The 10,975-nt window shown below is 40.9% G+C and overlaps 1 protein-coding gene and 1 pseudogene across 2 annotated transcripts in view; both read left to right on the forward strand.

Moving 5' to 3' along the window:
• TTLL5 (tubulin tyrosine ligase like 5) overlaps positions 1-9,656 on the forward strand; it is a 292,858-nt gene extending 283,202 nt beyond the window's left edge. For both annotated transcript variants that reach the window (XM_025392848.1, XM_025392849.1), the window contains one exon: positions 9,004-9,656. Coding sequence is in view for 1 of the 2 variants with exons in the window: in XM_025392849.1 (XP_025248634.1) it covers positions 9,004-9,026 (23 nt within the window). In the remaining variant the exon portion in view is untranslated. The remainder of the gene's footprint in view (positions 1-9,003) is intronic.
• LOC112629304 lies at positions 2,443-2,691 on the forward strand (annotated as a pseudogene).
• Positions 9,657-10,975: the final 1,319 nt, after the last annotated feature.

The following is a 10,975-nucleotide window of genomic DNA, read 5'->3' on the forward strand; positions in this document are numbered from 1 at the left end:
GCACTTTGGGAGGCTGAGGCAGGAAGATCACTTGAGCCCAGGAGTTTGAGGCCAGCCTGGGCAACAAAGTGAGATCCTGTCTCTCCAAAAAAATTGAAAAATTAGCTGGGCATGGTGGTGTGTGCCTGTGGTCCCAGCCACATGTGAGGCTGAGGCATGGGGATCACTTGAGCCCAGGAGATTTAGGCTGCAGTGAGCTGTGTTCATGCCACTGCACTCCAGCCTGGGCAACAGGGAAAAACAAAATGGAAATTTTGTCTACATCATTAACAGGCTTGATCTCATAGGCATGTATAGAACATCACACTAAATAACTGCATAATGCACATTCTTTGCAAGCTTCTATGGGGGAGTTGCAGAAACTATGTAGTAGGCCTTAAATCACATTTCAAACACTATGTTCCTTGACCACCATGCAATAACAAAAAGATACTGGAAAAATCCTCGTATTTTTGGAAATTAAGAAAAGAGTTAACTAATGTAAAAATCGTAATTGGTGGGGCACAGTGGTTTACACCTGTAATCCCTGCACTTTGGAAGGCCAAGGCGGGTAGATCGCCTGAGGTCAGGAGTTTGAGACCAGCCTGGCCAACATGCTGAAACCCTGTCTCTACTAAAAATACAAAAATTAGCCAGGTATGGTAGTGGGCACCTGTAATCCTAGCTACTCGGGAGGCTAAGGCAGAAGAATGGCTTGAACCTGAGAGGTGGAGGTTGCAGTGAGCTGAGATTGCGCCATTGCACTCCAGCCTGGGTGACAAGAGTGAAATTCCATCTCAAAAAAAAATAAGAATAATAGTAATAGTTTTAAAATGTTGTTTAATATAAAAAATTAAGAAATGTAGATAAAGTAATACCTAAAGGAAAATTTATGATTGCAGTGAGAGAAGAGGAGGAGCTGAAAGTTAATGTGCCAAGTATCTGGTTTAAGTAGTTAAAAAAAAAGAAAAACAAAATAAGTCAAAAGAAAGTAAAAACAAAAAATGATAATAAAGATCTAGAGGAAAATAAACATACAGTTGAGAGGAATGAGTTAGAGACATTATTATACATGCTTTGGAGATTAAACAGATTGCAGGAAGATATTGTGAATAACTTTATGATGATATGCTGATATATTTTTAGAACTTTGGTGAGATGAATACAATTTTAATATTTAACTTACAAATATTTACTCAAGGAGAAATACAAAATCCAAATATTCCTTTAATTATTATGGAAACTGAATCAAGAACAAAAATCTTCCCACAAATTAATTACTAGGCTTTTATGTTTTACTGGTGAGTCCTACCAAACATTCAAGGAACAAATATTTCAGTCTACAAACTATTCCAGAGTATAAGAAAAGAGGGAACACTTTCCAACTCTATTATCTTAATATCAAAACCTGGCAAGGACAGTCTACAGAAAACGTTTTAAAATTGCAAGACATTCTTAATTGTGGATAAAAATGCAAAAATTCAGGCCAGGGACGGTGGCTCATGCCTGTAATCCCAGCACTTTGGGAGGCCGAGCCAGGTGGATCATTTGAGGTCAGGAGTTCAAGACCGGCCTGGCCAACATTGTGAATCTCGTCTCTACTAAAAATACAAAAATTAGCCCAGCATGGTGGTGGGTGACTGTAATCCCATCTACTTGGGAGACTGAGACTCTCTAAGAGAAACACTTGAACCTGGGAGGTGGAGTTTGCAGTGAGCCGAGATCACACTTCCGTACTCCAGCCTGGGTGACAGAATGAGACTCTGTCTCAAAAAAAAAGGCAAAAAATTCCCAATAGAATAATAGCAACTTGAATCTAATAATGTTTAAAAAGTGAATGCATCATGACCAAGTTAGGTTTATCCCAGAGATTCAACAATTGTTCTTTTTGGTGTTTTGTTTTGTTTCGTTTTGTTTTTGAGACGGAGTCTTGCTCTGTCATCCAGGCTGGAGTGCAGTGGTGTGATCTCAGCTCACTGCAACCTCCGCCTCCCAGATTCAAGCAATAATCCTGCCTCAGCCTCCCAAGTAGCTGGGATTACAGGTGTGTACCAGCACACCCAGCTAAGTTTTGTATTTTTAGTAGAGACGGGGCTTCACCATGTTAGCCAGGATTGTCTCGATCTTCTGATCTCGTGATCTACCTGCCTTGACCTCCCAAATTGCTGGGATTACAGGCGCGAGCCACTGTGCCTGGCCAACAGTTGTTTAATATTTAGAAATTGACATTAGTCTGAGTGGAGCAAGCGAACTGAGTGGTTGTGTAGTCACGTCTCAGAAACTGGTTGCGCTAGCAGCATGGTTGGCCAACTGAAGAGCAGATTGCAGACTTCAAAGAAGCTTTTTCACTATTTGACAAAGATGGTGATGGAACTATAACAACAAAGGAATTGGGAGCTGTAATGACATCTCTTGGGCAGAATCCCACAGAAGCAGAGTTACAGGACATGATTAGTGAAGTAGATGCCCAATGGTAATGGCACAGTTGACTTCCGTGAATTTCTGACAATGATGGCAAGAAAAATAAAAGACACAGACAGTGAAGAAGAAATTAGAGGAACATTCAGTGTGTTTGAGAAGGATGGCAATGGCTCTATTAGTGCTGCAGAACTTCACCATGTGATGACAAACCTTGGAGAGAAGTTAACGGTTGAAGAAGTTGATGAAATTATCAGGGAAGCAGATACTGATGGTAACAGTCAAGTAAACTAAGAAGACTTTGTACAGATGATGTCAGCAAAGCGAAGACCTTGTACAAAATGTGTTAAATTTCTTGTACAAAATTGTTACTTGCCCTTTTTTTTTTTGTCACTTATCTGTGAAAGGTCTCTCCCTACTGCCAAAAAAAAAAATGCATGTATAGTAATTAGGACTTCATAAACATAAATAAATAAAACAATTACAATTTGAAAAGTAAAAATTGACTAAGGTAATTTATTCCAGTAACAGATTAAAGGGGGAGAATATGCTTCTTTCAATGGATACAGAATTAGCATTTGTATCTTCATGACTTTTTTAAAAGTTCCTAGGATAGAAGGGAATTTTCATTACCTAATAATAAAATATCTCTACAAAATCCAACGGTAAACATTATAATTTTAATTGGGATTCCTTGAAAGTATTCATTCCCTTAAGATGAGGAGCAAGACAAGGGAGCCCACCGTCACTTCCAGTCAGTGATGTAGTGGGACGGACGTCCTCACCAGTCAAGTAAACCAAGACAAGGAAATGACATAGGATCAGAAAGGAGGAGGCAGATCTGTCATTATTCTCAGACAACATATTTGATTGTAAACCCAAAAAGAATGTTCAAATAGATTATTGGCTTTATCAGAGAATTTTCCAAAATCAATTGCATTTCTATATTTCTGCACCAACGGGTAGAGCATGTGATTACATAAAAGGTACACTTTACAGAGCATTAAAGCACATGCCTAGGAATACATCTAACAAAAGATATGTAAGACCTGTGATTAAAATATACACACACACACACACACCCACCCCTTATCAAGAGACACTTTAAGAAATTAATGGAGAGGCCTACATGTTCATGGATTAAAAGTTACAGTTTGTGGCCTGGTGCAGTGACTCATGCCTATAATCCACATACTTTGGGAGGCCAAGGGGGATTACCCAAGCTCCCGAGGGGTTCAAGACCAGCCTGGGCAACATGGCAAAACCCATCTCTACTAAAAATGCAATAAATTAGCTGGGCGTAGTGGTGCATGTCTGTAGTCCCAGCTTACTCAGGGGACTGAGGCACGAGAATTGCTTGAACCCAGGAGGTAGAAGTTGCAGTGAGCTGAGATCACACCACTGTACTCCAGCCTGGACAACAGAGCCAGACTCTGTCTCCAAAAAAAAAAAAAAAAAGTTACAGTTTTGTAAAGATGTCAGTTTTCCCTAAAATTGATTTCTATATTTGAGAGGGTATTAGTTGTTTATTTTTGTTTTTTGAAATGTATATGAAAGAGAGAAGAATCCTTATACTCCTATAAAGAATGGGGATGCCAGTAGGGGGCTGTGTGTGACTTGTCTTAACCAGATTACAAGAATTAGCATCAAGCTAACATGCTTGAGAGAGTGTGATATTGACACCAAATAGAGAAACCTAAAACTAGTCTATATATAGGAAATAACTTACGACCAAGATGCATTGCAGTTAGAGGAGGAAAGGATAGACTTCAATAATAACGTTAGGACAATCAGTTATCGTGTAGGAAAAAATGGAATTAGATCTGTGCTTTGAACTGTACACAATTTCAGGTTGCATTAAAGACTTAAATATGAAAAGCAAAAGTGTAAATCTTTTAGAATACATTAGAGGACCAGATCATTACAGTCACAGTAAAAGGAAAGGGCTTCTCAAATCAAAACCAAAAAGTGCAAACCATAAAGGTAAAAACTGATACATTTGACTTGGTTAAAATTAAGAACTTCTAAGATGCCATGAAGATATTGTGGGAGGTTTTTTTTCGCCTTCGTTTCTTATTCATCAGAGATAGATTCTGAAGATAATGTTATCTTGAGTTTGCTTTGAAAATACTCCAGGAAAAAAATGTGAAGAGATGAAACAAATGGTAGGGCGTTGATCATTATCAAAGCTAGATGATGAGAACATGGGAGTGTATTATATTGTTTTATTTTTTGTGTATGTTTGAAATTTTTTATTTTAAAAACCTTTATCAGGGCCGGGTGCATTGGCTCACACCTGTAATCCCAGCACTTTGGGTGACCAAGGAGGGAGGATCATTTGAGTCCAGGAGTTCCAAACCTGCCTGGACAACATAGGGAGGCCTTGTCTCTACAAAAATTGTAAAAATTAACCAAGCCTGGTGGCACATGCCTGAGGTCCCAGCTGCTCAGGAGACTGAGGTGGGAGGATCACTTGAGCCCAGGAGGTCGGGGCTGCAATAAACTATGATTATGCCACTGCACTCCAGCCTGGACAACAGAGTTAAGACCCTGTCTCAAAAAAAAAAAAAAAAAAGTTGTCTGTTTTTTGTGTGTGTTTTTTTAAATAATCCATCCTGTTTTTGTGGTGACTGTCCTGGATTTTCTAGAAGTCTTCTAATATTTTTAAAAAACCGTATCTGGGCCAGGTGTGGTGGCTTGTACCCATAAACCCAGCACTTTGGCAGGCTGAGACAGCAGGCTCACTACTTGAGCCCAGGAGTTTTAGACCAGGATGGGCGAAATAGGGAGATTCCATCGCTACAAAAAAATAGCAAAAAAATTAGCTAGGCATGGTGGCACATGCCTGTGGTCCCAGGTACTCAGGAGGCTGAGGCCAGAGGATCGTTTGAGCCCAGGAGGTTGGGGCTGCAAGTAAGCCATGATCATGCCACTGCACTCCAGCTTGGGTGACAGAGCAAGACACTGTCTCGAAAATAAATACATATAAATAAATAAATAACCTTTTCTGAAAAGATCACTTGTTAAGTACATGTCTAAATACAATCTAATTTTTTTCCTGAGTAGCACTTATAAATTAATAAATTACAAAACAATCTCCTTTAAAAAATACCAGGCAGGGCACAGTGGCTAACACTTGTAAAGTCAACACTTTGGGAGGCCAAGGTGGGAGGATTTCTTGAGCCCAGGAGCTCCAGACCAGGCTGGGCAACATGGTAAAACTCTGCCTCTGCAAAAAATTTAAAAAGTAGCCCAGGCATGGTGGCACATGCCTGTGGTCCCAGCTACTCAGGAGGCTGAGGTGGGAGGATTGCTTGAGCCCCTAAGGTTGAGGCTGTAGTGAGCCATGATTCTGCCACTGCACTCTAGCCTTGGCAACAAAGCAAAACCCTGTCTCAAAAAGCCATAGAGTGAAGACACAAGTCACAAACTGGGTGAAGATGTTTGTAATACATAAAAAGCAAAAAGTTAGTATCCAGATATTTAAGCAAAGAACTTCTAAAATTAAATAAGCAGTTTCTTAGATATGACATCAAAAGCATAAGCAACAAAAGAAGAAAATAGACAAACTGGACATGCTCAAAAATTTAAAATTTCGTGCTTCAAAGGACACTATCAAGGAAGTAAAATAACAATCCATGAAATTGAGAAAATATTTACAAATCACGTATATGACAAGGGACTTGTATCTAAAATACATACAGAGCGCTTACAATTCAATATGACCCAGCCATCCCATTACTGGGTATATATACCCAAAGGATTATAAATCATGCTGCTATAAAGACACATGCACACGTATGTTTATTGCGGCACTATTCACAATAGCAAAGACTTGGAATCAACCCAAATGTCCATCAGTGACAGACTGGATTAAGAAAATGTGGCACATATACACCATGGAATACTATGCAGCCATAAAAAAGGATGAGTTTGTGTCCTTTGTAGGGACATGGATGCAGCTGGAAACCATCATTCTTAGCAAACTATCACAAGAGCAGAAAACCAAACACTGCATGTTCTCACTCATAGGTGGGAACTGAACAATGAGATCACTTGGACTCGGGAAGGGGAACATCACACACCGGGGCCTATCATGGGGGGGGGAGGGGGGAGGGATTGCATTGGGAGTTATACCTGATGTAAATGACGAGTTGATAGGTGCTGACAAGTTGATGGGTGCAGCACAGCAACATGGCACAAGTATACATATGTAACAAACCTGCACATTATGCACATGTACCCTAGAACTTAAAGTATAATAATAAAAATAAAATAAAATAAAAATAAAAATAAAAAAATAAAAAAGATGACTCAAGTTTAAAGATGAGCAAAGGAACTGAGCAGATGTTTTGCCAAAGAAGATATACCATGCTAAGAAGCATATAATACGATGCTAAATACCCTTAGACACTGGGGAAATAAAACCACAGTGGTCAGCAGCCACCAGCTTGGAGGATCACTTGAGCCGAACAGTTTGAGACCAGCTAGGGTAACACAACAAGACCCCATCTGTACCAAAAGAAGAAAAAGAAAAAACACAGCAGTGTATCACTTCATGCCCACCAGAATGGCTGTAATGGAAAAGAGACATTGGAAGCTTCATGCACTGTTGGGAGGGATGTAAAATGGTGCGACTGCTTTTGGAAACAGTTTGACGGTTCCTTAAACGGTTTACACAAAGAGTTGCCATATGACCCAGCAATTAATTCCACTTCCGTATCTATACCCAAGAGAAGTGAAAACATAGTTCAAATATTTGTACATCATTGTTTATAGAAGCATTATTAGTAATAGCCAAGAGGTAGAAACAACCCTAATGTCCACAGCTGATGAGTGGATAAATGAAATGTGGTCTACACACAATGGAATATTATTCGGCCGTAAAAAAGGAGTAGTGATGCATGCTACAGCATAGATAACCCTTAAAAACATTATGCTAAGTGAAAGAAGCCCGTTACAAACAACCATTGCATGATTCCATTTATATGAAATGTCCAGAATAGGCAAATCTATAGAGATAGAAGGTAGACTAGACTAATGGTTGCCTATAGCTGAGGGATGAGAGATGTAGGGGGTGGTGGCGAAGAGGTATGGGGTTTATTCTTGGGGTCATGAAAATGTTCTAAGATTGACTGTGATGATGGATGCACAACTCTGAATATAATATACTAAAAACTGTTGAGTTGTACATGTTAAAGGAATGAATTGTACAATATGTGAATTATATCTCAAAACTGTTTTTTTAAAAAATCAATAACAATTCAATAGGAAAATAAGCAAAAGTCTTATCCACACATTTCATATAAGAAGAAACATGTATACACAATAGATACTTGAAAGGTGCTCAACCTCATTTCTAATCAGGAAGATGCTAATTAAGCCACAGTGGAATAGCATTGAATACTCACGATTCACAGAAATTGTAAACTGAGGCAATACTGCTTCTCCACATGTAGAGATGTGGAGAAGTGGGGATGCTCATGCACTGCCAGAGGGAGTGTAAATTGTATAATCACTTCGGAAAACATGATGGCATTAGAGAGTTGAAGATGCAAGTGTTTATGGCCCAGCAGTTCCCCTCCTAAGTGTATACCCAAAGAAATTCTACCAGTAGTATACTGAGATCGCATATGTAATCACAGGAGCGTGACAAAATTCAAAGCCACATAAAACTCAACAGTATATTATATAGGGGTATAAAGATCATACATCTGTTTTTTTTAAAGCAAACAAGGGAAGGATAAACACAAAATTCAGGAATGGTGAGAATGGGAAAGAACTGGGAGGGTCTAGCAGGGTTGCAGGGTAATGGTAAAGTTCCTTTTCTTAAACCAGATGGTGGGCATATAGGTGTATGTTGGGATTGAGGGGTTGAGGAGAAGGCAAAGTATTATCTGACAATCTGACATTGAGGGAAAATTTAGAAAAACTCAAAAGCATACATGGAAGAATTCTTTCATGCACTTTAAAAATGCTAATAATACACTGTGTTTCTAGAAAAGATGGACATATTTAGCATTTTTTAATTTGAAAAGCAAAAGATAAAATGTTTTTGTCCAAGAGAAAAAAGGAAAGAGAACACCACAGAAAAGAAGCAGCAGTAGAACCAGGAGTATTTTAGGAAGGTTTCCAACAACAGTGGTTAAAATTCAGAGCTTTGCGACCAGGCGCGGTGGCCCACACCTGTAATCCCAGCACTTTAGGAGGCCGAGGCGGGCGGATCACGAGGTCAGGAGGTCGAGACCATCCTGGCTAACACGGTGAAACCCCATCTCTACTAAAAACACAAAAAAACTAGCCGGGCGTGGTGGCGGGCGCCTGTAGTCCCAGCTACTCTGGAGACTGAGGCAGGAGAATGGTGTGAACCTGGGAGGTGGAGATTGCAGTGAGCTGAGATCGCGCCACAGCACTCCAGTCTAGGTGACAGAGGGAGACTCCGTCTCAAAAAAAATTAAGAGCTTTGCACTTGGAGGCGAACTTCATTTATTTGGGCCACCACTTCTCGATTCTTCTGTGATGTTAGATAAACCAGACATTGCTGCCTGTAAGTAAAACCTCATGCTGTCATTTCATTCATTTCATGGTTGCCTTTCTCTTTTTCAGATCCTGCTCACACTAAAAGATGAACCACAAACACACAGAGAAACAACTTGTTCACCACTCCTGGGTGCGTGACTGAGGGTGAAGCATCCACCAGCACTTCAAGGGGTCCATAGTATTTTCTTTTGCTGCCTCAAAGTCCCCAAAGCCTTCAAGCGGAAGTGGCAGTAGATGGTTGCCAATCAGCCAATGCAGACTTTCACTGGGACAACAGGAAAGCAGATCTTCTGGGTTTTGATGGAACTTGGCAGTGGGGACATTGAGCTGATGCATTATATACCCCATCAGAGCACACGTGTATCTTTTCCCCTCCCTTTGCCCCATGCCCCCAACCTGCTTAGGTCTTCTCTGTCCCTTTACTGCTGCCGCACAGAGATGATATAAAAGAGGCTCTTTGGCTATTTGTATTTTGCTTCCTCTTCTTTTCCAGATTGCAGTATGAAGCTTTATTTTCTTTGTACAAGCTTAAAATTCCAACATCATCGTCCACCAAAGTTGCTCCTCCCTTTTCGGAGGGTCTGGGGGAAGGAGGAGCATTGATCACAAGTTTCCTAGAGAGAGGAGACAAATTGGTGTACTGTTGGCAACAGGAGCCAGGCTAAAGGCACCCTTTGGAATTACTGATTTCAAAGATTAATAAAGTAATTCTATTTTTATTTTCTTTTTTTTTTTCCCTTTACTAATTTCCCAACCATCGATGTTCACAAACAGGACTGAAGTAGAACCAGTTTGTTATTTTACTTTGTTGCTGGGCAATTTTTTAAACTTCCTTTTAGAAATGTGAGCTGTAAAGAGATGTTTTATTTTTACATTTCATTTCAGCAGATGGTGGGTCCAGGCTATTCCCAGAGGCAGCTCCCGCACCTGGGGAGCGGGCATGTGCAGAGGTCTCCATTATCAGCCCTGGACAGACAGGCTCCCTCACAGCGTGGGCCTCCAATGGCTTGAGCCCTGCATCCAGTTGCACCTTGCATACCTCGCAGTTCACCGGAGTGATGCAGCACAGCCCCAGGGCTCTCCCCTCAAGCCTCCGCCGGCTCTCTTCCTCCCCTTTCCTATGTCGTCTGTCTCTGGCTTCTGCTAGAGAAAAGGTTGAGAGGTGGCCGGCAGAGTTCACTGAAGGATTAACTTAGCTGCCCTGGGGAGTTATCGAGGGAGAACCCAGAGTCTGGGGCTTCTTCAACAGGGTCCTGTAGACTCAGCGTTGAAATCCAAAAAGAAAATTGACACCTGGCCAGGCGCGGTGGCCCACGCCTGTAATCCCAGCACTTTGGGAGGTTGAGGCGGGTGAATCACGAGGTCAGAGTTCGAGACTAGCCTGGCCAAGATGGTGAAACCTCGTCTCTAATAAAAATACAAAAATTACCTGGGCGCAGTGGCAGGCGCCTGTAATCCCAGCTACTCGGGAGGCTGAGGCAGGAGAATTGCTTGAACCTGGGAGGCGGAGGTTGCAGTGAGCCGAGATTGCGCCACTGCACTCTAGGCTGGGTGACAGAACAAGACTCCGTCTAAAAAGAAAAATGGACACCTAAAAGGACAGAAAAGGGACTTTATTGCCTTCTTAGTGAATGAAAACAAAGGTTTTGGCGCATGGATACATTTTGTTTGCTTTTGTGAAGGATGAAGTCTGTGGGTTTCAGGAAAGAAGTGAGAACGCATTCCAGATGTCCCCAGGACTGGAGAGTAGTTTCAGGACCACCTTAACTATTTGCTGGATTGTTAAGCAAATTAGATTGACAAGTTTCCTAGAGAGAGGAGACAAATTGGTGTACTGTTGACAATATGAGCCAGGGTAAAGGCACCCTTTGGAATTACTGATTTCAAAGATTAATAAAGTAATTATATTTTTATTTTCTTTTTTTTTTAGGGGACAAATTAGAATTCCTCCATAGTCCCCTGTTGAGGTGTAGAACTGGAAAATAAGGGGTTTGGGAGGACTCACCACATGAATCTTGTGACAAGGGAAAAGAGTATG

This window comes from Theropithecus gelada, chromosome 7b (genome assembly GCF_003255815.1).
Source record: "Theropithecus gelada isolate Dixy chromosome 7b, Tgel_1.0, whole genome shotgun sequence".
Taxonomy (NCBI): Eukaryota; Metazoa; Chordata; class Mammalia; order Primates; family Cercopithecidae; genus Theropithecus; species Theropithecus gelada.